Source organism: Pezoporus flaviventris, unplaced genomic scaffold (genome assembly GCF_033815535.1).
Source record: "Pezoporus flaviventris isolate CSIRO_AGI_PZ_B2104156 unplaced genomic scaffold, CSIRO_AGI_Pfla_v1 ptg000029l, whole genome shotgun sequence".
Lineage (NCBI taxonomy): Eukaryota > Metazoa > Chordata > Aves > Psittaciformes > Psittacidae > Pezoporus > Pezoporus flaviventris.
This window is the reverse complement of record NW_026892577.1, coordinates 18,401,706-18,428,836: the sequence shown is the minus strand read 5'-3', so window position 1 is coordinate 18,428,836 and position 27,131 is coordinate 18,401,706. Positions and strand designations below refer to the sequence as shown.

General features: G+C 44.0%; 2 protein-coding genes across 11 annotated transcripts in view; one reads left to right on the top strand and one right to left on the bottom strand.

Moving 5' to 3' along the window:
- PDLIM1 (PDZ and LIM domain 1) overlaps positions 1–12,906 on the top strand; it is a 43,267-nt gene extending 30,361 nt beyond the window's left edge. For 2 of the 8 annotated variants that reach the window (XM_061459382.1, XM_061459379.1), the window contains 5 exons: positions 1,588–1,649; positions 3,309–3,605; positions 7,442–7,596; positions 10,610–10,727; positions 12,368–12,906. In XM_061459382.1, the coding sequence (XP_061315366.1) occupies positions 1,588–1,649; positions 3,309–3,605; positions 7,442–7,596; positions 10,610–10,727; positions 12,368–12,554 (819 nt within the window). In that variant the 3' untranslated portion in view covers positions 12,555–12,906. Of the gene's footprint in view, positions 1–1,163; positions 1,355–1,587; positions 1,650–3,308; positions 3,606–7,441; positions 7,597–9,873; positions 9,934–10,609; positions 10,728–12,367 lie in introns of those variants that run through there. The other 6 variants (XM_061459386.1, XM_061459381.1, XR_009744387.1 and 3 more) reach the window with 5 other exon arrangements.
- The window catches only part of HELLS (helicase, lymphoid specific), a 324,719-nt gene that overhangs the window by 281,551 nt on the left and 16,037 nt on the right, over positions 1–27,131 (bottom strand). The window contains exons 16-22 of one of the 3 annotated variants that reach the window (XR_009744391.1): positions 26,740–26,823; positions 26,536–26,655; positions 24,730–24,846; positions 23,648–23,807; positions 20,793–20,889; positions 20,502–20,578; positions 18,713–19,087 (exon numbers count right to left, since the gene is read on the bottom strand). Coding sequence is in view for 2 of the 3 variants with exons in the window: in XM_061459419.1 (XP_061315403.1) it covers positions 18,990–19,087; positions 20,502–20,578; positions 20,793–20,889; positions 23,648–23,807; positions 24,730–24,846; positions 26,536–26,655; positions 26,740–26,823 (753 nt within the window). In the remaining variant the exon portion in view is untranslated. Of the gene's footprint in view, positions 1–18,530; positions 19,088–20,501; positions 20,579–20,792; positions 20,890–21,209; positions 21,274–23,647; positions 23,808–24,729; positions 24,847–26,535; positions 26,656–26,739; positions 26,824–27,131 lie in introns of those variants that run through there. The other 2 variants (XM_061459419.1, XM_061459420.1) reach the window with 2 other exon arrangements.

Here is a 27,131-nt window from a genome sequence, read left to right as displayed (position 1 = left end):
GTTAAGAAGGGCCCTGTTTCATCTTGTGCCATTGGACCTTAGCCCTGTATTGAAGCCCTGCCCAAACTTTACAGATGGCTAAAACATTTCAAAATGCACATTTGGGTGCCATCTTTTAGCCCCAGATATTTCAGCTGCCTTTGTAAATGTTACTCCTTTCTTATGCCTGCTCTAGTGAGGCCTCATTGTACTTTCTTCTTGCTTTGGTCAAGTGTCTTCTCTGGAGAGAAATGTTGTTATCTCTGCCTAGGCTGCAAATTCCCAGCCTCCTGAACTGGGGATGGGGCGTAGAAATTTTCCTATTTTTGTTAGCACTGCTTATGATTCAGAAGAGTCTTACATCATCTCTTGTCTTATTTAAGATTTGGATTTTCCCCCTTTCGTATTAAATTGTAATTAGTGTTTCTTAGTATCCACTAATAACCACTGCTCAAAGCCTCCTGTTTGCAGCAAACCCAGGATGTCTGGGTGGTATTTCATACTTCCGACACTGTAGAAGTCTCTGGCAGTTAGCTGTCACTGCCTGTGGACAGTCTTTTTTTATTAACAACAGCCATCTTCCCACCCTTATTGTGGGAATTTCTCGTCCAGAAAGTCTAAAGTTGTTCATCAGAGACAGCTGTGAACCCCAGTCTTAGCTGAAGGAGCAGACACACTCCAGACCACGTATAGTAATAACAAACCCCTTCTTTCTGGGTTGCCCTTGTGTAAGTAAAACCAAGCTTTCAGATGTCATTGAAGAGTCTGCCTCTTTCTGCTGCTCATCTTTTTTCTGTAGAAAGCCCTGCTTTCAGGAATTGCAAGGAATGCTTAAGTCTTGCATGAGAAGGTAGGTCCTGTGGTTTGCCATAGGTTTGCAGGAGGTCCCAGGTATGTGGCACCTTGAACTAATAGCTCTGGCGATGTTTCTGGGCTCTTATGTTGCCAGCATGTCAACTCTGAAATGTCCTGAAAATCAGCCTGAAGCCATCCAGGGTGGGGCTGAGGCCCTTGTGACTTTTGGAGGATACTTGCCTGATTTGATGGTTATGGTTGTGTACTCCTCAGCTGACACCACACATAAAGGCCACCACTGCAGTGGCTGCTTGCTTCAGGCTGCCCTGTCACATCCCACCTGCATGCTTGAGCACCTCTGATTTTTGCCTCTACTCCTTTGCATGCAGGAAGTAAGACAAATAGGAAGTGCACACAACCGGAGTGCAGTGCCCTTCACTGCTGCCACAGCTTCTGCCCCCAGGGTGATCACTGCTCAGTACAACAGCCCAGCAGGTCTCTACTCCTCAGAGAACATCCAGACCTTCAACACTGCTGTGGAGTCAAAGACATCACCAGGGGCCCTAGAATCTACCAAGCCGTAAGTATCTTCCTTGCCTCCCATCGCTGCCCAAGCCCCCAGGGAAAGGCTCCAGCAGATGTGAGTTCACTGTGAGGACACCAGTCTGTTAACCCAGAAGAGCTTTTTTTCAGGTCAGGGGAAGGAGCAGACACATGAGTATGCATGTGGTTCCCAGGGCAGGGCTTGGAGGAGCAGGGAACTTTTCAAGAGATCCAGAAATGAAATTAATGCTGTTGTGTTTCTTTGTTTAGCAGAGACCGACGCAGTTTCCACGTGCATTCAGCATGACATGCCAGCCTGCTGGTCTGACCAGGTGCCTGACAGCTTGTTACGAGCACTTAGAGTTTTGTGCTGGCTTTGTGGGTAATGCTGGGCAGGAGGGGTACTAGCTAATGCAGGAGGGGTACTAGCTAATGCAGGAAGCACACATGTCCCCCTTCTGGGATTCATAGTCAGACTCTGCCTAAGTTTGGATCTTTCTGTTTCTTATTACTGAACCTTGTTTTTCACAGGAGTTTTAAAAAATAGTTGAAACATTGATAGCTGAAACATTGATACCTGTGTGAGCAATTTCATATATGGGACTGGAAAAGTTCCCAACCTTAAAAGGGCCTGCTGATTTTTGTGGTTGTGTCTGAGTTCGCCAGAGACATTATTCCAAAAGTCCAGCATTCCTCTTTTTTCATTGGAAGCAATAAAGCAGGAGCTGTCTGAAATCTTTCTGGCTGTGTTGGTCAAGTTGCTTAACTGCCCAAAGTCTATATCTGTACCAACTGCCAGGAAAACTTTGGCCACTTTTACAACAAAAGCTGCAAGACCAATGCTTTACGTGATACTCAGTTAAATTTCTGACTTGTGAATGGGGAGCCAAAAGTAACTTCAGCCTCTGCTTTTGTAGGGCACAAAGACCTGAGATTGTGTTTTAACACAAGCCTAAAAACTTGCCCCTGACTGAAACCGGCTTCTCACACTGGCAGCCCCATCTGCAGCCGGGTCCCTTCTAGGCAGTTCCAGTGCTGCAGCTGGCAAACAAGGTGCCAGATGTTTGTTCCTCATTTGCTTCTGGTAGAGCTCAGCAGCCTCATTCAGGGGCTGAGCAAAGGCAGAGCAAGAACAAGAGAAATCTGACTTTGCATTAACCTGATGGGACCATTTGGCACAAGCAAAGGATGTGTAGGTTCTCCCTTCACACAGCCTTGCAGCTGTCTTTAAATTCCTACCCTTCTGTTTTCTGAGTTATTTGTACATGGCCCACCTTGCTCTGGGTTTACCTGGCATTTTATCTGCACCCCCATGCTGCACCCAGTAGACACACAGCCTACCTGAACCCAACAGCCTGATCCTGCCACTGCACTTGGTGATGCAACATGGGGACCTGGTCCATGCTCCATCCTGTATGATGTAAATGCAAGGCAATAAAGACAGAAACACCAGCAAATCCACTGGATTTGCAACTGGTGTTGCAAAGCAGGTGGGGAGAGGAGGGGGAAGCCTCACTGCTGAGCACACCTGTTTTGGAGTTGGAGGTGAGATGGGCCCTCAATAGGATGCCCAGGCTAGGTTTGGGAAGGGTAGCAGTGAAGGTGGCACTCCTTGGCTGGGCAGTGGGACCATGAGTGCTAGTTCATATTAAAATCCCTGCTGCCATGTCTTAATTACCTTTACAGCCCCTTTGCTCATCAGTAGAGTGACTACATTTTAAGTTTTTGTGTGGGCACACCTGGGGCGTGAGACCAGAGCCACAGCATTAGCCAGAAGCATTTAGTGTAAAGTCATGTATTCAGTGGTGTGCCCCTCAGACACTATTCTGCAACTGCTTGTACTGCTTAGAGTATTAGGTTTAGTCTATTAATATCTTCCTTCTTTCCTTTCTTCCTCCGTTGCACTTTTCCCTCAATTCTACAACGTAAAACCCAAACGACCCCCAAACAAACACAACTCAATCTGCACACATGAACGTGTGGGGCCTTAGCTGCCCTTTGCCAATGAGCCCGATGCAGGCTCCTGTCGCCTCCATCTATAACCCTCTGCAGGTGCAGACCTCCGAGCGGAGGCACAGCACCTCCTCCATCCCCAGCCAAGTCCGAGTGGGGCCTGAGCAGCTGAAGCGCACGGCTCAGATCTGCCCCAAGAGCCCTGTGGAAGTGGAGGTGCCGGGACTCAAAGTGCTACACATGCAGTTCAATTCTCCCCTGCAGCTCTATTCACAGAGCAACATCATGGATTCCCTGAAGGGGCAGATCTCTTCTGTTAGCCCTGATTTCCCCAGGTAACATACCCACTGCCTCTGCAGTGGGCTTCAGTGCATCCCTTCATCTGCATCTTAGTGTCCACGAGTACCTCGTCCGTGTCTGTGGCTCACGGTGTTGCTGGTCACAAGGAAACAGTGTCTACATTTCACCTTCCTGACACTAGTGCATGGCTCTTCACAGGGACTTCCTCTGCATTGTGTCTGTGTCCAGCATTGCGGGGAGCACCAAACATGATTTCAGCCTGTCACTGTGTCCATTGCCCCCTGTGCACCCATGCGGAACACCCTTGACAGCAGCTGGTGGCTTTCCTGGAGGAGCCACCTGTAACAGATGGCCTTGCTGGGGGGCAGGAGAGTGCTTTATCCTGAAAGCTGGTGTTTCTCCTGCGCTGAGATGCTTGTTGTTTGTGACTGGAAGGTGTTGCCACGTGTCCTTGTGCTTTTGTTCCACCGGCTGCGGGCAAGGCCATGTGTGTGCGCTGGGTGTGTTTCATTTCAGGCTGAAGCAGGTCCCCATAGGCTCCATCTTATGTTGGTAACACTCGTGAGTTTGGTTCAGCCTGGGCAGGCAGTGGACACATGGAGGACCCAGTCTGTGTTCCCACCCCTGCCCACTTGTCTGCACAGGTTGCTGCTCTTGCAACTGCCTCTTTGCCCATAGGAGTGGAGGATGCTCAACATGGTCTGATTTCTGCAGGATGTGCAAGAGCCTCAGCATCACAAGGCCAGGGTGCTTTTAGGTGTTTTGCTTTGTGGCAGTTGGGAACCAGCTGGCCTATCTCTCTAAATGACAGCCCACAGGGTTTTACAGGGAGGACTTCGGTACTGAGAAGGGCGAAGCAGAAAGTACATTTAGGCATCTCACAGGAGGGCTCCAACCAAGGCTGAATTGTTTCAGATGTGAACCATCAGCAGAGTTATCCCACTCTGTAACCAAGCAGCTTGCAGCTGTGTAACATGTGGTTCAGGAAGGTGATCAGTCCTATGGCTTACAAGGGACAGAGTGAAAGGGCACAGACAGATCTCGTAGCTCTTCTGCTGCTCACAGTACCCTCCTGAGCTAAGCACCACGTGCTTTGAAGAAGAAAAGTTGGTGTCCTCACCCATGGACCCACACAGCCAAGCTTTTGCCGTGTGCCAGCAGCCAAGAGATAATGGGAGGCTGTGGATTTACTCCTGCCTCGTTACTCAGGCCAGTTACTTGCTTTGGCTTTTAGTTGGTAAACCAGAAGCCAGAGCATTCCAGTAACAGTCTGCTGGCTGGCTGTGCCGGTCCAGACAGCTGATAACACTCACAAAAGGAGCCCCAGGCATCAGCAGTTGTTTCATTGCAAAAGCGAGTGCTCCAAGTACTTTGGAGCCCAGCTCTGAGATCCTTGTAAACTTTACAAAATGTGCTAACAGAAAATCATAGAATGCCAGTAGTAAAGAATAAGCTGTGCTTTTCTGAAGACGCTGTGCTAGACTGTGGCTTTATGGGTTTTATTGCCATCTTCTTGCCAATTTTAAAAGCTCAGCAATGCAGTGTTACTCAATCAGTGTTGCAAGTTGCCCATGGCAGAAGCAGTGAGATCCAGTAATGGTTTTGTGAATCCAAAATCCAGTAAAGCATGTTGGAGTTGTCCCCTACAAAGTTTTGGAGTTGGGGAACTTTGGTGCATGGTAAATGAGACCAGTTGCTGGTGACTGCTGCAGATAAAGTACCTGTGTAACAGGAGGTGCCATAAATCAGCAAACATACAGAGACTTGCTATCCTGCAGGCACAACTCGTGTGCCTGTGCCCATTCAAAAGATGCGTGTGCTTTTGTTGTTTTGTTTTTTTTTTATATTTTATTTTCTTTAAGCAGCATAGCTTTCTGCCCTGACAAATTGAGCTATTTCACTCTGCTCATACGAATTCTAGGATTTGGGGGTTTTTATAGTCTTTGGAAGTCTTGTAGAGGCAAATTTACTTATAGGGTGTGTACCAGGGAGAGATGATCTACGTCTTTTGCACACTGTCACAACACGTGGTTGAAATGTGATGGCTTTGTTTGACTTTAGTGCTCTTGAAGGTGATGTAGCTTTTGCTTTTTGAATGCATGTTAATGAAACATTCTTAGTATGTGAACTGCAGTGAAAGGTTTCTTGCCTAATGTTTTCATGGGTCTATAGAGTGGGGGGAGTATATGGGTTTACATAAGATGAACCTAATGTGGAGCATGGATTCGTTTTGGATGAAGGACCTAGGACATTTTCTGTGTAATAGAAAGCACGTCATTATTTTATTTTGGGTGAGAGGCTTCAGTAAATGACATTCAGGCATCAAGGGTTCAACTGCTTGCAAGCCTAATGTGCTTCTTGCTCCACTGAAAATTACTAAAGATGGAAACATTTTATGAAATTCTTTTTATGGAAATAGTGTTTTATAACACGTGCGATGATTTTAGCTCTGATGCTTGAAGATTTATTATGTAGAGTAACTCTCAGATGACTCTATTGCACATTGGCATGGGAAGTATGCAGTTGCCTCCTCAAAAAAAGATTTCCTTCTGCAATTTAGTCTTAACTTTAGAATGTTTATGTACTTCTCAGGCAATCACAGGGTGCAGGAACAGTGAAACCTAATAGACCATTTACATTTATAAGGCTGCATTATGTAATTGAGCTGTCAGAGGAGACTTGTCTCATTTTTCTAGAGATGTTTTTACTCCAGTCATAGAATACAAAGCAGGCAGGAACCTCCCATGTCCATCCCCTAGCCCAGCAGTTACTTGATTTAAACCATCAATTTAAATAATTCCCATGGGATATTTGTCCAGACTCTTTTTAAACCTTTAGTATGGAGGTTGCTCACTTCTCCATAAGCAATCTCCTCCAGCATTTCAGAATCTACCCATTAGAAGGCAGCAAGGAATATTCTGAACATCCTCCTGCAGTTTTAAGCCTGTAGTTTATCCTGCACCCACTGGATGTGGAGAACATCCTAGGTAGTGCCTCCGAGCCTCTTCCCCCCCCCCCCCCCCCCAGTGACCCTTCCACTGGCATAATGACCACCCTTTCAACCACCCTGCATTGTGAAAAGCTGACACTGAAGCACTTCAGGCTCTAGGCTGAGGGTGCAGGTCCCTCATGAACTGAGTGGCAGCTGAAAGGAGGGCTTAGTGTTAGCACACAGAAATCTCCTCTGCCTTCACTTGCTTGTTAACCTTGATTAAATGCTGTAAATGGCCTGTGGCTCAGTCTTCTCCTATGAAATGGAAATAGCAACACTCACTTGAAAACCAAATTAAATTGTTGCCAATTAGGGAATCTTATAGTTAGATTGTACAGCTGTTACTTTGTGAAGGGAGCCTTTAGGACCCATTCATAGTGTACGTGCAAAGATTAAAAATTTCTTTTTAATGGAATAAACTTTACTTAGTTTGAGATTCACAGTGGTGCAAGGTATTAGTCTAAGGTATTAGTTCATGCATGCAAGGAACATGCATAGATGGCACAGCTACCATGCAGGATCCCATCACAGCACAAATTCTTTATTTTCCTGTTAACAGAGTGGTGATTTCCTGAGAAAGTTTTAGTTTCTGGAGTAAATAGTTTATTGTGAAGCACAGAGAACACCTGGGGACTGGCTGGGGGCAGTCAGTGTGAACCTTATCACAGTGGTATATGTGGATAGCCCAGGGTGCCAATCTCACCTGGGCTGCGAGTCTTGTGCGAGCACATCCAGCACCTCTGTATTTTATGGCATCCTGTTGCACACTTATTTTGCACGTTTGTTCTTCAGTCACATGACGCATTGTGAAAATTTTGCTAGAGGCACTGGCTTTAGTTTTCAGCTTTTTAACAAGCTTATTCCCTGTTCCTTTCTCAGTTTAGATCAGCATAACCAGCCCCCAGGAAGTATTGTCATCGACAGAGAATCTGAGGTTTACAAGATGCTCCAGGAGAATCAAGAATCAAATGAGCCACCCAGACAGTCTGCTTCTTTCCTTGTGCTGCAAGAAATCTTGGAGTCAGAAGAAAAAGGTGAGCACTTAACTGCACACCTAATCTGAGTGTGCTTTTCTCTTTGCCATTCCTTGGGTGCATATGATGTTTAAGAGTAATATCTAAAACTTTGTTTTCCTTTTTTAGCTGTTGATTGTTCAAGGTAGCACACGTCAACGGTTTCTGCAGAAACCTGCAGACCCTCTCATAAACTTAACTCCTAAATGTTCTCTTGTTGATTAGTGTCAGCGTCTACAGGCCTATATTACTGCTCACTCTTTGAGCAAGTGCTTAAGAAATAACCCCCTACAACATTTAGTTATCAAGAAGGAAGTTACAAAATTGCAAAAATTTGTCCATGTTTTGTAAAGTTTTGCTCCTTTAAGATAATATTCACTGATTAAAGACCATCTTGGATTCAAGATTTTGAAAGGTACCTCAAGATAGTGATCTTTAGTGAATCTTAATGCTTCTGATAGCCATCCTTTTATATAAGAAAAAAGGTTCTGTAAAAATATGGAAGTTGAGTTACAGCAAGCAGTTCCTATAGCTTTTAAACTCTAAAATTTCAGTCTGCTTGGCATTCTTGATCTGACATCTGGACTTCTGCAGTTCAGGGCTATAGAGCTTAAGATAAAAAAAGCCAGTTAACTTAGATGAGGGCCAAATTGTACTCACTTTTCCCCTTAAATAAACTAAAATAAACAAGTAAATAGGAAAGGAATTCCAAGAATGACTTTTTTTTTTCCTTAGACCAGTTGAGACTTTTGTCTTTTGTTACTAGCTTGGCAGTGGTATGTTCAATTTCATCCAACAAAAGCCTGGTGCTGAGATGCTCACCACAAAGGGAAACAGATCAGCCTCAGACCTGGTAGGTCTGAGGGATCTGTACGGAAAGAGAAAAATGAAGGAAATAAGGAAACAATAGGAAGAAATAAACCAGGATCTTGGAGTCTTTTATATGCTGTTAAAATACCTGCCTGAAAGCATCTTTTAAACACTGGGTTTGCAACTTGCCCTCAGGGTTCAGCTCCTGTGTGGAAAGGACTTGAGTAGCTGCGACTTCTTGCGCAGCCAAGGTTCTCCCCCATGCTTAGTAGTGCTGAAGAAGATACGAAGCAAAGCCTTCTCTGCTTTATCTTTCTTCGAAGATTTGCAGAATTACTGGGATTCTCTGGCACAAGGTTTGCCTGCCAGATCACAGGCCAGGATGGGCTTTGGCATCACTCCACTGTGAACTGATAATCACCCATGCAGAGGAGGGCCAGGAGGTTACACAGCCCCAAAGGAATGTCAGTCCTTGAGGAGATGGTGCTCCTGCCTGCCAGGCTCAAACACCCCTGCTGCTGAGTCAGATCATGTCTGCTGTGATAACCAGCACATTGGTGATAAGTGTCACATTGGTTGGCTGCTTCTCCCAGTCTGTCCTCAGGTGATGGCTTGTGAGTAGCAGCAGGGAGCTGTCTCCCCAGCTGGGACAAGTTCCTCCAGGCATTGCTCTGTCGGCTATGCTGACTTACACCAGCTGAGAACCTAGCTCCCTACACAGGGGATCTGTGTGGGCACTGGTGTGTGGAGGTACCATGGCTGGTCTGTGTTTCCATGTTTAGACCTGACCCTGTACTAGTAGGGGGAGAGTGTTTCACAGGGTGGAAACACGTTATGTTTCCTGTGGGCATTTGATTAAGTTGATCCCTTTAGAAAGATTTAAAATCATGCTGATATGAGCAAAGTTTGAGGCACAGGGAGTGAGCAGAGGTGATAGATAGGGAAGAGCCTGCAAATGTGGTTGCTGCTGTTTCCTTCCCGGGAAGGGCCACTTGCAGTAACTGCTGGAGACCAGGTGCTTTGTTCTGTGTTCGGAGGGTACATAAGCTGTAGGGAACTTGCACCTCTGGACCAGCATCTCTTCATTGAACTGAGTGCAAACCTCTGAGCTGAAGGCTGCCACAGAGGCAAAGCATGTCAGCATCATCTGCTCCATGGATGAGCAGTGGTGACAGGGCAGTTCATTCCTTTTTCCTTCAGCTCCCCTGTCAGTGACGCTGCCCTGGGCTGTGACATGTCCATAACCTTGCTGGTCAACAGCATATGCCTCTGGAGGATATTTCCTTCCCTTACACCAGGAACATCCACTGCAGTGTGCTTTTGGTTTTTAGTCAGAAGAGTTTTATCAATGTCCTTCTCAGCCTGAGGTGCCTGTTGATCCCCTCTGTTTTGGGTGAAACACCATGTTGAACCGCTTGCAAAAGTCATGTAGCTAAGACTAGTCACATCAATGGTGTCATTTTGTAAGAGGCTCCTTTTTCACTGCAGATATTTAAAGGCTTGCTTTGTATCCTGCATCTAGGATCCACTGCCGTTGTAGGAATTCAGGTCAGCAGATGTCTCCTGCAAAGGACCTGCAGGACATCCCTGCTCCAGAGAAGCTGCACTAGGGAGACACCTGGAGCATGCTATGCAGCAGCAGGAGGGCACGAGGTTATCCCCAGTGTCCCAGGGCCCTGCAAGAACAAGGAGTTTGTTAACCAAATCTTCCAGGAGTCTCGGGAGAGTCAGCCCTACCGTATGCCAGAGAGCAGACTGGAAAAGGACTTCTGACAGCCCTCCCCAGTCTGCCAGGACGCTCACCTCCTCTTGCTGAGCCCAAATCTGGCAATTAGCTTGACACTGTATGTGTGACTGGGACATGGCAGGCAGTCTCTGGTGCTGCCAAGGCTGGGGCAGGGGTAGAGGCTTCGCTTTGCTTTGTGCATCTGTGCATGTGAGACACATCGGCTGAGGTCTGATGGGCTGTTAAGAGGAAAAGAAACTCTCATCTGACTGCCCACAATCTCAGGCCCTCAAATTTCCAGGGGCAGGCTCAGCTGTGCCCTTTCTCTCCCTCCTTCCCACACGTCCCTAAATCCCTGCCTGCTTTCCATGCATGAATCCCAGCCTCAGAGCTGGCATTAAAGAACCTCACACCTCCCTAGAAAAACATCTGCTTGGGAGGGATAGCCTAGAACCACGCATCTCACACGCTCTGAAGCACTCTACTTCCACCCCCCAGGAGACCCCACCAAACCATCTGGATTTAGGAGCGTCAAAGCCCCCACCACAAAGGTGGCCTCATCGATTGGGAATGCCCAGAAGCTGCCCATGTGTGAGAAGTGTGGATCTGGCATTGTGTAAGTAAGCCTGTCCCTGGGGTTTCAGGCCAAGCGTAACATGCCTGTGTGAGGGGCTGAGGTGCTGCACCCAAAACACGTCACCTGCTCACATCCAGAGCGTCCAGGAACTGGCTCAAGACACAATTATTCTCACCAGCTTTGATAGCACCAACTTTGCAGTTCTCTGTAGTGAGACAGGAGTTGGGTTTCCCTCTACAGATTAGTATCTATCAGTGGAAACCAAAACAGTCCCTATGAGAAAAACTTTTGATACAGTTGTTGCTGCAGTATTTTGCTTCCTACCTTTCAGGCAGGAAACACCCAGAAACAAAATGTGCTATTCATTCAGGGCTTGTGTATTCAATGCTTTTAATGTCTTGGCACCCCCTGCCATGGAGTGGTCAGAGGTGCATGGGTGGTCAGAGGCCGTGTGGACCAAGTGAGCTGTGTTCTCCCTGCTTAACTGTAGCACACCTCTACTGTATTTACCCAGACATAATTTTAGTTGTCTCTATGTGGGTATGTCTAACTGCCAGAACACCAGGGGCATGGGTTTGATACAGAGCTGCTGCACCATAAGTGTGACAACAGGAGGGACCGAACCCATGCAGTCAGTTTGATGTTCAGTTTCTCAACCACGGATTCTTTCCTACAACCCCCTTAGCTTAACAGCTGACTCCAGCAGTCAAGTATTGGCAGTCCACCTGCATTGTCATGGAAGAATTCAGCTTTCTTCCGTGCTGCCCACCACAAGCTATCAGCTAGTTGCTGAGGCTCTCTACACTGTGATTGCCTGGAGCACCAGGGACTGACAGAGTCATTAGAGGCAATCCATACCCTGTAAAATATGAATCAGAGACAAACCCTACAATTATTCTAACAGCTGGGTAGATGAGAGAAAGCACAAAGCTATAAATAGCAATAAAAACTTAATGAATTACAGAAAATATAGGTGGCTGCTGGAACAAAATTATACTCCTGGCAAATTGTTGTGTTTTCTTCATCATCTGCTGGGTTAAGCTGTGAAATTTTCCAGAGCTGGCCCACATTTGGCTGGATCCATTCACTGTGGCGCCTGAGCATCAGTGTCTGAGATCAGAACAAGGATCTGGTCTGTGCCTCTCCCACACAAACCTGGCACACTGGTCACTGGCAAAAGGGCAGCGACGGCCTTCATCCCCCTAGGTTGGTGGCAGGCAGTCATTTCTGTATTTCTTTTGCAATCCACTTGGTTTGGACCTGGATTTTGCTCCCCGAGATGGTCACCTTGATGCCTGCCATTTGATTCTGGGCATTTGAAAGCTGTTGTGCTGTCTCGAGCTATCAGCTAAAAGATGCCATCACAGTGATTCTTGCCGCTACACAATAGGGTCCCTGTGAAGCTTAGGCAGGCCAGTGATAGGGAACACTTTCCAGAGAAGTCGCATGCCAGCATGTGTTGGGCTCTAAAAGTGTTGTTAACATCTGCTTGGCAGGAGGTAGGGCGTGTCCTATGACTTCTCAGAAGTCAATCCTTTGACTTCTCAGGAGCAGGAGAAAATTGTCTGCCCTCAGCACTGGTGTGGGTCTGGGCTGGGTGGGAGGTAGCTGGGGAAGAAGGAGGCAGTGGGGGGTACCTGGGGGTACCTGGTGCTGAGGGGTACTGGTTCCTTCCCCAGAGGGGTGTTTGTGAAGATCCGGGACAAGCAGCGACACCCCGAGTGCTATGTGTGCAGTGACTGCGGCACCAACCTCAAGCAGAAAGGACACTTCTTCGTGGAAGACCAAATCTATTGCGAGAAGCACGCACGGGAGCGGGTGATTCCTCCAGAGGGCTACGAGGTGGTCACCGTCTTCCCAAAGTAAACTGCACTGCTCACAAAGCCAGTGTGGATGGTTTATCCCCTGCTGCTTTTCCTTGAAAAGCATCATCCCTGCCTGCCTGCCGAATCTTGTTTGCAATAAGGAATGCTAGGCATGGCTTTGAATTTCCTTGCCATTATTAATCCTCCATTTGTTCACATGAGATGTCACTAATTGTTCAACATTCTTTTTGTTTCCTCTTGGCTTTTTCCTAATACACAGAATTATATTTTTTTTCCCCTCCTTTGCACTGTCAATCACACAGGAAAATCAGAGGCCAAAGTCACATTACCACTCTCTTGTGTCTCAGTTATTTGCCTTTTGTTTGCATTCAATAAACGGGGTGAATCTACAAGGCAGATGGCTCTGCTTTCTCCTGGTATTCTTGTGCACTGGACTGGGGTTCCGTGGGCAGCAGAAGGGTACTCAGTGCATGGCTGTGTTTATAGAGAGTAGCATGGGGAGATTACAAGGTTGAGTCAGACTGCTCTCACATGCTGCCCAGCTGCTGTTAGCAGCTGCCTGCTGGCACCCAGCAAAGGCCCAGTGGGCACAGCCAAGCCACAGACCATAGCTGGCACTGGTGGCCTGTCCCTGGTGCAAGGCAACTGGAACCTGCTTCCTTCCACATCCAGCACTGCTTCATGATGATGGGTCCTGTGATTCCCATACTGCATCACCCAGCTGCCCCTCTATTCCCCATGGTCACAAACTGAGCTCTGTGAAAAAACATCCACTTGATGCTTGCTGGAAGCCGGGGACTCCTGCCTCAAAGAGGGGAAGATTTGAGTGGCCATGGTCTCTGTCCCCTGTTCCAGCTGACCCTGACCGTCCTCTGCAGGCTCCCCAGCCCCATACCACAGGCTCAGGGCTGGGTACAGGCTGGAGACCCACATCTCTTGTCCAAACCAGGGCAGACCTGTGGCCAGGGTTGGGACAGTCCCCTGTGCAAGGGCCCATGTGGCTGCCAGAGGCATTGCTGTGCTGCCAGACATGCAGCTGCTAGAGATGCCACAGGACTGATGTGGGCAGGGGGCACATGCCCCATGTGTGCTGGATGAAGGGCTGATGGTGCCTGAGCAGCAGTGCTCCACCCATGTATAGCAAAAAGCTGTGCAGTGAAGTTCTTTCCAGGCTCACACCTCTGAACAAGACACTGGCTGTTCTTCTGGTGTAAAAATAAATGGTTTCTAAGATGTAGTGTCATCTTTGCTTTAAAACAGACTGCCAGAGGTTGAAAACAGAAGGGTTTGTAGCTGCATACAGAACCTCTTTTGCAGGCACAGGGCCACCTCAACCCCTGGGTTAATGGGTGCATCTGCAACAGCTTGGAAAGTTCTAGCTGTCTTCAGCAACCTGTTACTGCTGCAGCCTGTGTTTCTTCTCCTTCACAATGAATCACACCGCAGCACAGCTACTTGCAAAAAATCTCACCCAAAACCCAATCAAAACCACTAAACCCAAACCACAAACCCCAAAACAATAATCTGCTGAGGTAAAGCTGACCCATTACCAAGGTTATAAGCCTCCTATGGTCCAGCTCAACTTTACAGCTTTTTGACAAGTTGGGAGGGAACTAATTTCACCAATCCAGCTCAATTTAGCTCATCCCCCCCAACTCCTTCTGTAAGCAGTGGCAAGCAAGCAAGGATGGCATAGCTCAAACAGCAAACTCCTTGTCCTCCTCATCCCTGGGAAAAGCCTGGCTTCTCCATGCCACCAGCAGATGCCTGCAAACACCTGCACAAACTCCAGCCACTACACAAGCAGCTTTAATTTTCAAGGTGAGTGGGTTTTGGCCTGCTGGGGTGACATCTCCCCTCACTGCTGCCAATGGGGGCTAATTATCTCCCATTTGCAGCGCATTTCCCCAGGGAAAGGCACTCCATGCTCCAGTCCTGGCAGGTGCAGGCAGGCTGGCCTGGACAAAAAGCCAGTGCAGCGACGGAGAACACAGACCCGCAGGGCTGAAGGAGTGAGTAAACCTGCAGGAACAAATTGCTCTGGCTGCATCTCAGATGGGTGCTCCTGCCCTGCCATGGCGTGGGAGCACGGCTGCTCTCAGCACGGCATGCTCCTTGCTGCCCACTTTCTCAGCAAGCTGCGGGCTCCTGGCTGCACACCACATACGGCAGGAGGAAAGCGCTGGCTGCTGGGGCCATCCGGAGTGCTGCATCCCAACGCCAGCGCGTGGGCTGAGCCCGCCAGCGCCTGCAAAGCCACTGACTGTTTTCCTACTGTACAAACGCCTGTCAGCAAAACAGGGCTCGTTCCAGATATCCTCACGAGCTTGCTCTTGCATCGGGGGTCAGGGCTGGAGAGCCTGAACCGTGCCAGGCGTTTCCCCTGCCCTCCCCACTCCAGCAAAGACAAAAGCCCGGCTTTGTCCAGCGCCATGTGCGTTTATCGCGCGGCTGAGCTCCTGGGGCGAAGGCTGGCAGCACCACTGGGAAAACGCCGATTGTGCGGGACATGACGCAGGAGCCGGGAACTACAAACAGCTTGCGGGGTAGCTCTGGAGGTGGAGTTTTCTCTGCAGATACCAGAACTGATCCAATTTATCGCTATGGGAACAGGCTACCCAGGGCAATTCACATTCATTACTTAGGGAGGACTTTGATAGCTTTCTGCTGTAGCTTGCTGAGAAAAGGAATGTATTCATTTTTTATGATGCACGACAAAATACTTGGCAACTGCTGTGTTCACTGTAGTCTCACTTTCCAAATTCCTCTGGAGTTTAACAGAGGAATTGTTGTTTGTCAACAACAACAAAATAGGTTTAAATAGGGTTACATCTGCAACCACACTGAGGTCCCTGCTGAAGAATTTAACAATAATGTAAGAAATGCATAAAAGGTTCCTATCTGAAGTATATCAGGCAGTCTGTAAGTGAGCTAGCAGCCTGCCAAGGAGGGATTGTCTCACATAGGTGTACAGCACAGCAGAAAGCACAATCTGTAACTTTTAACATGGACCAGACTACTTGCGTTTCCAGTCGTGGCCTCTCCCTGCCACATCTCCCGTTCTTCTGCAGCAGACAGGGTCCTGTGCTGCTCCTCCCTGTTGGCTGGCAGGAGCACCCCCCAGAGCACAAGGTGCCAAGCTCAGCTGCAGCATGGAAAGCTGTGAGCACAGCAGGAGCCGTGGGCCATGGCACGCTGGAGAAGAGGGCTCACATGGGCCAGAGCAGCACATCTCCTCCCTGAGCCAACAGAGATCACTATTTTTCAAGTGTTTACACAGTCAGACCTGCTGCTGGCAGTGACTTGACAGAGCTAGCCTCAAGGAAATACGACAGGAAAGGGTTAAAAGCTGCTGAACTAACAGCATCAAGACAGAGGTCTCATATGGGTCTCTTCCTCACACCCTACACCACGACCACCACTGCCCCCACCAAAACAGCCCTGAGCAACAAGGCAAGTTGCTCCAGCTTGGACATTGAAGTTTCATTTGTTAATGGCAACGCATAGGTCTTGGCAGCTCAAAAATCATCATCTTTTGCTAGGCAGAAAGTAAAAATACTCAAATGATGGTAAGCACAAAGAGCACTTGAGCACTGGTGAAATGCCACTTAATATATTCTAACGTGAGATAAGTTTACCATGCATTTTCTTGTCACCACTTGGAAAAAGCACTAGCAGCCTCTCCCTGACCCTCCCTGGCCAAGAATATGAGCTGCTCACCAGTTATAACAAAAAAAAACAATCAACAACAACAAAAACCCAAACAAAAACCAACCAAACAAACAAAAAAAAAACCACAAACAAAACCCCGAAGAGGAGAAAAACAACTTGCAAACAGACACACAGCATTAACACACAAGCGAGCTGAGACCCATCTTTTTGTCCATGAATTTGGTCTCAACTCAAACATCTGCAAACATCCCAGCAAGAGGAACAACAGCTGAGTGTATCTGGATGCAGCATGAGACAGAAGAACTGCTTCCATTACCAGGACAAATCTATGCTTCAAGAATGTGTCTTGCAGCTTTGGAAATATTTTTTCCCCTCGGACAATCAAGGGGACACTATTTCACCCAGAACAATTAAAAACTGTTAGCACCAGTCACGTCCCTACAGAGCCTCCAGCATCCTCACATTATCATTACCGCATTTACTTGCGTATCTCCCCTGCTACAGAAAGGCTGCTTTCCAAAATCCCAGCACCCCTCGCAGCATGCCACAAGGTTTGCCTGTCAGCAGTAAGCACGCAAGTGCTGGACTGCCCCTTCAAAGCTTAGTTGGATAGCAAGTGTGAACATTACTCTTGACTATAGGCATACGAAATATAAGGTCATACAAAGAAGGCACTGTGTTTGCTTCAGGAGCTAAAAACAACAGGGGATGGAGAGATAGGCTCCTCTATGGCAGTAAGCAAAAAACACGAAAAAATATGCATTGCTTTTGCTTTTTGAAGGTGGGCTACAAAAGCAGTCACAGCTCTGCAAAGTCTCTACAGAACATCGAGCTCCACACATTACTGAATGGCGACTACATTTCACTAATGCTACCATTAGCATTAATGCCAGTTTATGCAAATTCAGGAAGGCTGCAAGTATTAAATCCTAGCTATGGGATAGAAACTTTTTCATTTTCCACGACATTGCCTGGTGATGACAATCAGGTAGCTCTGCAGGTTAAACAGGGTAAATCAGTCTTCAGAAGTTAAGTACGCCTATGTGGAAGCAGTTATGTTAGTTGCTATTAAAACTTTTACAATTATTTCTTTTAGATACTATTGTAGCTCTATCTACTCTTAAATCTTGCAGGTCTTTGCCAGCATAGAATGAGGCATAAAGGAAACTAGCAAAGTAGTTCAGCAAATACAAGTAACACATGGAGACAACACATGTTGGACTTCCCATTACTTGGGCTAATAAGTAACTGAGCATAAAACCTGGAAACTTGTCTTCAGATATTAGAAACACGACTGGACTTTCAACAGGCAAAGGTCAAAGCTAGCCTACTCATTAATTGACAAGATTTGTTACCTTATAGAGGCAAGGATAAACATCTCTCACTAACAGAAAATTACTCCTGCTCTATCATGCATCAGATTACTCTCTATGGGGAGTAATTACGATCATAATGTGAATGGAAGCTAGTTTCCAAAGTCTGATGGGATTAGGTAGGATTTTATTTTATTGCATTTTACCTGTGCCTTGGCATCTCTAGTATTCTGTGACAGCTCCAGCTGCAATTCCATGACTGCAGCTTCTAATTATACCTAGATGGCATTTTCACAAATCAGAACTCAAAGATTAAAGGCTACTTGATGCCTTGAATACTGTGTTCAGTTTTGGGCCCCTCACCACATGAGAGACATCGAGGTGTCGGCGCACATTCAAAGAGCAATGAAGCTGGTGAAAGGAGCAACTGAGGGAACTGGGGTTGTTTAGCCTGGAGAAAAAAGGAGGTTCAGGGGAGAGCTTATTGCTCCCAACTACATGAAAGGAGGATGGAGGGAGGTGGGTGTCAGTCTCATGTCCCAAGTAATATGCAATAGGACAAGAGAAAATGGCCTCAAGTTACACCAGAGGTTTAGGTTGGATACTGGGAAAAACATCTTCACTGAAAGCCTCATTGCTTGAGGCAACATAAACAAGCAGTATCCTTCACCTATCATTTCTGCTCCACTGTAGTCTCAACGCCTTCCTTTCCCTGGTCATCCACACAGCCCCAGAGATACTCTGCACTTTCCCCTCCACATGCTTCAAACAGGAACCTTAGCTGTGCAAGCTGACAAGCAAGTCAATACTGAAGTAATGCCTGCACCAGCAAAATTCAAGCTGCCTTTTTTTGTTTGGGTTTTTTTTTGTTTGTTTGGGGGGTGTTCTTTCTTTGTTTTTTTTCTTTTATTTTCACCTCCCTCTTTTAATGTGTGCTATATTTAGACCTTAGCCAGAGTAGGTAGAGAATGAATTAATGGACACAACATAAGCTGCACTTATTTAAGAAGCTATGCTAAAACCCCTACACCTTTAAGACAAACCAGACATTTATTTAATCAAAATAATTTGGAGAAGTTAAAACACAGAAGCTGCACAAATGGCTGTAACAATGGGACATGTTCTCTCCCTTCCAAATAAAACATAATTCACACCATATAAGGAGGGAAAAAAAAAGTGTTTTAGGACTTCCACAGGAAGATTTTTTGTATACAAATTTGCCAGTATTTACCACTGATCACAGGAGTTAGCTGTAAAGGTGAAACATGTCCATTTTCTTAATCTTTTGAGAGCCTACCAAATCTATAACATGAAACTATCACCTGCATTATAATGTAGAACATGTTATATTTCACTGAAAGAACACAAGGGATTTGAAAAACGCCTTAAAGAAAGTCAGCATAAAGGAACAGTATGCGTAAGTAACATCTCCGGAAGATCTGATGTCAGTCATACGTTTGTGCTGTAAGGCTACCAGCCACATTTGCATATTAAAACACACATTCTGCACTGGAATCTGACGATTCTTCTAAGACCTTGAAGATACCCATTTTTTCTTTTTTCATTTTTTCAGAGGTCTTCATTTGATCTAGGATTAAAACAAAACAAAGATCACCAATGACAGATGGAGTGTATGCAACCTAACTACTGCAACGTAAGAGTTGCATGTATTTTTGTTTGGATCTGGAAAGTAAGCTGATAAAATCATTTTGCTCCTTCATCTACAGTTTGCCACTAGAAGTTTGCAAGAACGAGTCTCATTTTCCTGAGAATAAAGCAGAATGCAGTGAACCTATTTAGTGAAGTTACCAGGAAATAAAATTATGGCCATGTTAATCAATATTATTTTCTAAAGTTCAGAGACCTACCTCTTGTTTTCCTAGCACCTGCAATCATTACAAATATATAGCAATATATAGCACTATAAATAAATAGCATATAATCACTGCAAATATAAAGCTAATGAAGTACTTTCTTTATATAAAATTTAATAATTATGGCATATGGGGTGGCATTTTAGTTCCTAAAGCATTAACTGTAGTTAGGTGTAGTAAATATTCAGTACATAATGATAAATTAGTGTCTTTGTATAAACTTTTTTTTTTTTAAATTAATATACTAAATTTGCTTAGTACCACCATGGAATAATTTTCTCTATTAGCAGTCAGTTAACTGAAATAAGCAATTTTATAGAACAACTTCTTTACATAATGTATGAAGAAAAAATTATAGGAATAGTTCTCCTAAGGCAAAGTTATTTTACTCAGAATATATGTATCACACTTACGTAAGGCTAGCTACCATTTTTTACTTCTAAATCCAGTAATTACTGATTTTTTTCATGTATATATGCTTTGAGGCTTACCTCTGCTGAAGATGCTGAAGGAAGCAAAGCATTCATTCTAAATCTACTTTAGATGAACTGGACAAGATTTTTTTCCTTTATCAAAAGGGTTAAGGATTGTTTTGTGTTTTTTGATTTTTATAGCAGCTTGGCCTAATCAAGCACTAGAACGTGCAGACAACCTGTTGTTTTTTTTTTATATTTGATCCACTGACAAGTCACAGTAACTCTGAAAAGCCCAACTTCCCCCAATGTTATATTTTGAATTATGATAGCATCAACATAGGTTTTTATACAAGTTTTTTTAAATAAATCTTTTCTGAGAGTAATTTCTATTTTGATCCAATTACAGCAACTTATAGCGAAAGCTGCTTTGCAGAACACTTCCCAATCTGTACTCTTTATTCACAGTATGCTCAAGGGAGACAGGAATATAGTCTGGAATACTTCTGTCTAAGTAAGTTGCTTCTTTTTCAGCAGATCCTGCTGGAAATGTCTGCAAAGGAACTAAAGGGTCCTTCTTAAGATGTACAACACAGCTGTAGGTAAGTGAAGCTATGGCAGGTTTCTATATATAAAGACTTTTATAAAATACAAATTTACTGTTGAACAGAGGGAAATAAAAAAAACTCAAACCACCAGATGAAAACTGACTTACCAATAAGATCACTTCTATCCAAGAGTAACTCCAGATCTTTATCACTGATTACTTTTTCCTTAGATCCTTTAACCTCCCTGTAGAGGAAGAAATAATCTCTCTTAATAAGATAAAAGCATTTTACAGTTAGTATTGCATAGAAGTCAGTTTTCCCACACAGCAGAATCCTAGGATATTCTTTCCACTATGAAGATCCACATATCACTTCAGAAGAGAAGAGAACTTCTAACAGCTGCTGGCAAGCTGCAAGTTATAAACTCATGATCCAATAAAAATATGAAATCTGCATACCTCTCATAGTCTCTGGATTTCAGTAATTCTAATAATTCCTGAGGGTCCAGGCAGCTCTTTGACTGTGCTAAACCAGATTTGCCACCTTTAAACTGATCTGTAGAAAGAAGAAATTTTAAGGTCAGTACATAGAGACAGGAACAAATGCTGTAAAATATTACATCAATGCTGGAATCACGTATTGAACAAATTAGTCTTGCACATGAAAAATAATGCTAAATTTCACTGGTTTAGCCCTCAGGTAAACACACCATATGTTAATAACCTAACTGGTGAGAAAAAGTCAGAGGTACATGAAGAGTTCTTACATGCAGGCCTTTCACCTTCTAGCTGCAGTATGCAGAAAAACTGATTGAAACACCAATTCGACATGCACACAGGCACACACAGAGCAGAAGAGCCATTAGTTCTACTTACAGTAAAAATATTGTAAATAAAGTTAGATGGTGGATACTGAAGTTTGTTGCCTTTGTATTGTAAGCTGGTTGAAACAAAGTAAGCAGTATTAACCACAAGATAGGAAACACGTGAAAGATACATGGTTTGCAGACAGAACATCCCTCAGTTTGATGGACTAGGTAGGCATGACAAAGTAATACACCTGACAGGTTTATTTCTTGAAGAGACTATGCTAACTCCTGTCTACACACAAATCTGGATGTCTGCCCCAATATGCTAAAAAATTATACACAATTATTACTTAAGCAAAGCTGAGCATGGATGAAGTCAAGCTCAGTCTTGCACATTTTCAGGAGACAGGCAAGGCATACTGTTTTGTGACAAGTTTCCTCAGTTTTTATCAACACATTTACTCATTTTATGACTGAGGCTTTATTGACCACTAATTTAACTAAAAGCATGCTGGTTCTCATACAGTTTGCTAGGCAACTTTTGCCAATAAAACAGAAGCACAAGACAGACAGAGTAACCTGGTACTGAGGACAAAAAAAGCATTCCGTTTTGCAATAAATTCTAGTTCTTAAGCTCTAGTACTGGTACTGTACACACTCTACTTGGTTAGACACCATGGAAAGGCCTGAGTTAAGTAAGCTTTGTGATATTCCTTCCTCATTCATTCCTCCAAAATTCCAACACTTTCTAGATAGTCAAAATAACAGGATCCATTACAGCACCTTTATATTTACACAGTGGATCCAAAGGTTCCTGGAGGGGACACCCCTAACTAAGTTGCAAGATCCACCAACAGTTATCAACATTAATATTTAACTTACTGGAAAACTGAAGGCATGACCCAACTTGATGCTTAGCTTACACCAGTTCCCATTGCTCCTTTAGAATATGTCAGTTATCTACTATTAAGAGCCCATTCTGGTTTGTGCGCTCATCTTGCCACTTTGATTTTAACTTCAGATTGGACCACAATCATACCATTAAAAAGCCAATCTTTTCTTACTTAAAATGGTCATTAACATGCCTACAGATGAGTCAGATGGCAGTCCTGTCTGTCACATGAAGAGACCAGTGGCAAACATAATACAAACAAAAAGGTTAGGATAAAGGAAGCATCTAACAAAGACTGGCTGACATCATCCGAAAACAGAGGCAAACCACACCTTCAGCTTGACATGCAGTGCACTGTGCAGCAGACAGTTACAGCTGCAGCCTTCTGCCCCTTTATACCCACATGAAAGTTTGCTTCCTGCCTCCCCCAATATACTACGGGAAAGTTATTCACCTACTTTTCAAGTTTAATATAAGGCTAATTATTGCCCATACCAAGTTACAAGAATTGTGTTTTTCAAGTAAGCTTAGTGTTTGAAAAAATGCTATATGGAGCTACTGTCCAAATATCACAAACAGAATAAACTATGGAATCAAAGCATGATTCCTATGGGACCCACAAGAAAAATTTACCCCCAAAAGAGCCACTTCAACACAATTGCTTCTAAAGACTTTTGAGTATGACCAGCTATATAATCAAGAACTACAACAAGAAGCACCATTGTTCTACACCTAAATTCAAGGACTATTATTCTCTTCAGCACTGCTAATTGTTCAAACAGGACTGTTCTATGGCGGTTATACTGTTCTTCAAATCCAGGACAGGTGCAAACAGGATGCTGATTTTTTTTCCTACAGTTCTAGGATTTGCAGTCTCAACCAAGTTTAGTAGGCACCCCCAGGTACCTACCTAACCAACTTTCTATTCTACATTCTTTATTAATTTTATCGATTTTAACAGGAACACTCCCTACTCAAGCAAGTTTGCCAGTGCAACTGCAAAAGTCTATTGCTAAACTTTACATGAAGAAATGCTGCTCTAAATGTCATTAGGAGGGCATATTGCTCCTCCTAATGAAGAACTGTTACAAATTAAAGTGCAAGTATGAAGAATTTTTTAATTTGCTTTTCGATTTATATTCTGGTTCATTTAAGTTAGAATTTTTTAAATATTATCAACTCAATACTTATCACCTACCACCAGCATTTTCAATGGTAAAAGTGCAAAAGCATTTCAGTCAAACTACCTGACAAGCTGCCACAAAAGCCCAGACCTCTACTCATTTATTGCCTGGCCTTACCTGTATTTCTTCCAGGAAGGCTCAGTGTCCCATAACCCCTCTTTTCTGTATGTACTAGCAAAGGAGTAGTCATGACATGGTATTCCAGAGATAACAGAAGTGCTTTCCTTTAATTTGCTGCAGAAGCTATTTACAATGTGTCTTAAGACTGCATTTTGAAAAGTAATACTATCTAGCCATTTGCTGGGAGAATAAAGCTTTCTGCATTTAAGAAAAAATACTAAGCAGTCGAAAAACAGAGCAGAAGGAGTTGTCTCAAGATTCAAAGAAGCAACACATGCTTACTGGAAGTCGTAAGAGAAAGATACTAACTTTTGTGGATAATCAGCTTTTCTAGCTTCCTTTTGGCAGCAGCTCTCTCCACAATCTTCTGGTCAATGGTATTTGCTGTCACAAGGCGATAAACAACCACCGGCTTTGTCTGGCCAATTCTGTGACACCTGTCTTGGGCCTGCAGGTCCGACTGGGGGTTCTGAGCAGATGAAGAAATAAACTAGTTATACCATTAACCTTTTCTTAAGAGACATACCACAGGCAGCACTTTCAGTAGTGAGCTCTAAGAGTCAGAGCAGAAGCAGTAAGCAGGGCATCCATGGCATAATAGAATCCTATATCTTACACTTGTCCTACTCTTACACTTGTCCTTCACAAGCTGCTGTAGCTACGCAGCCAGAGTAACTCAACTAGTTTGGGCAGCTTCTGCATTATATGCTGCAGTTTTCAACAAATGGGCATGGGTATCACAAATTTAGCTGGGAGTGTCGTAGTTTTAGGTTTGTGAGTTTTTTTGTTGGAGGATTTAAAAAATAAAAAATAAAAATTCAGCCATTTGTGAAGTTGCTTTAGCTCTCCTGAAGCTGAATAATCATGGAAACAGCAGATATTCCTATTAAAGTAAGTGAAGATGGAGAGGTCCTCAGTCATACGCTTCCATACCTCTCTTCTACTCTGCCTCCAGACTCACAGGAGCAGTATAATCCTAGCTAGCTGAAACACATGAATTTCCTCCTGTGACTTGACAAGGGGCTAATACTAATGTGGCAGCTGTTAGAAACTGGGAACCTGTAGAAGGTCCAGCTACATTCACACTTTAGTAAATCTAAAGAAGGAAACATCTTCAACAGTAGTAAGAAAACGCTTCCTGCTTTTTCTATAACTCAGGGGCATACAGGTTAGTTGTGCAAACCAGCTCTAACATTTTATTTCATAAACTAGAACTTTTCAAACAAGGTTGCATATTACATACATAACATGTTTGCATACACTACTTTGTAACACCTCATTAAAGTTATAGAAATGGTCTATAGCATAATGAGTTAGTAAATAATTATCAAAAGCAGCAACAGAAAGCATTTTATGACACTTCTCACGAAGTTAACAGTCTGTCAACATACCCAGTCACTATCATATATGATCACAGTGTCTGCCGCAGTTAAATTAATGCCCAAGCCTCCAGCTCTTGTACTCACTAAGAACAGGAAGACTTCAGGATCAGTATTAAATTGATGCATCTGGAAGAGAATTCATTAAAAAACAGCAGACAAATCAAACACAAGATAGTTAATGCTCTATTTTGAGACATGTATGTTTAAAAGTATTAACACAGATAAAATACAGCACACGCTGTCAAGAGGCCAAAGCAAGGCTTTAAGAAACATTGCATGCATTTGGGACAGGACAACACCAAGAAGTGGAACAATTGTATTTTCTTGTCTGATGAGCACAGTCCAAGTTGCCAGAGCCTAAAGACATATCCAGTTACTGATTCAAGCAGCAATCTAAAATACTGATGCCAACTTGACTATAACTTCCAGCCACCCTGTATACCTCCTCCTCTTACTTCAAAGCTAAGAGTAACTTTCTGGCCTCCTACTCAACATTAAACCTACTTTCACTGCAAGATGTTTCCAAGTGTCAGCACAGCTTTTGCCAGGTTTACAATACCAGTCAAAACCTAGTCTACCTTACTCTGACCAGTCAAATACTGGTAGAAAACTTCAAGTGTACAGTAATTTTCAGGACCTTGATCACAGCACAGAAAAATAAACTATCACCCCACTGCCAGGTGGAAGCAGTTACCCAAGCTCTCTAAAAGAAAGGGTGTCCAGGAGAGTCCATATTCTCTGGACTTTCCTGGACATCAGTATCTGTAGCACCAGCAGCAAATCACAGAGCCTTGCTGAACTTCAGACTGGTGACCCGAAGATTTCTCTCATCCTGCACCCACACCACAAGTGTTTGCACACAACTGACTAATCCCCACCACCACTACAAGCCAATTCAGAATTTCACCAGCTTAATAAAAGTCACTATAGCTCACCAATATATTGCTAATTAGCCTTTCCTCATTAAGAATCAGCTCTAACAGTAGTAACTTAAGTGTTGCAGGATTTGGTTTTCCTCAGCACTGAAAAAAAATTGCACAAAAGGAAGCACACTTTGAGCTAGAATATCTGTCATCTGCCATTGTTCTGTATCTTCAAAAGCACTAGTGCATACTTTGTAGACCAGATAGCAATTGTAGCACACCTCCATGATATATCCTGCATACCTCCTCCATATTCCTCTTTTACATCCCTGCAAACCCTCAGAGAGGCAGTTTTCCAGAACAACCCTGCATGGCTGCTCTTCATGATAAATATATGCATCAGTAGTAAGGTATTCTGTAGTTATTTGAAAATATATTACAAGCAACCAAGTACAAAGGATTATGCTGGAACTAATACATGTGCAATTTCAGGCTGAAGTTACCGGTCTCCCACTAGGTACAAAAAATTGATGTTCTGGAAATCTACTTTATTTGGCACTAGGCTTGCAGTACCCTCCCCCATAGATGTTGGCATCATATCCTGGATGCTAGGAAATGATATGTGAAGGGGTAAAATTAGGATTAGCATCTTCCACAATCTAGATATATTACATACACACCTCATACACACAATACATATCATATTTGTACAACAGAGTAAGTGAGGACTCCTCATTCTAATCATACCCCAAGATATTTGTAGTAACACATTTCATTGCTTCAGTATTCAGGAGCTACAGATATTTAAGCAGCAGCAGCAAGGATGTCAGTTTTCAACACAGATCTTCTGCCTATTTAAGGTTAAATGCTGCATGAAATAATATTCCAGTGTCACAGGATCAAGCTATTTGCAATTTACTAATAGGCTCAAAGGGTATATACATCTACTTACATTTTCTTCTCTCTCTGAGTAGGACATAGAGCCATCCAATCGACTAAACTTGAAGTCTCTTAAATAGCAATAATCCATCAAGATGTCAAGCATCTGAGTCATTTGTGAGAACATTAAGACCTAAAAAAGCAAGAAGATTCCTTAATACCATTTTTTTGGTCACAAGAGGACAGCTATACTCCCCTGCAAAATCATAAGCTGTACCTTATGTCCTCTTTTTTTCAGTTCTGGAAGCATTCGGTCCAAGAGTAGAAATTTGCCTGAATTCTTCACTAGATCTTCATCAATCTTGGAAAAGGGAAGAGAGGATCATATATTAGGAGGGAATGATATCACAGGTTTCACCAACTCAGAAACACTAATAAAAGCTGTCTGAAAGCTTCTCACAGAAACAAGCTTGTACCATCTTTCTAACTAAAAGCAACACTAACTTTAGCAAACTACACTGAATCAATTAAATCATGCCAAAACTAAAACCAACCCCAACATTTCATATGCCCAAATAATTATTAAAAGAAAAAATAATTAGTTTTTATCCCAATTCTGGAAGGCGAAACCCTGATGACACTATTTTTATCCACAAGAAAAGCGCCGCT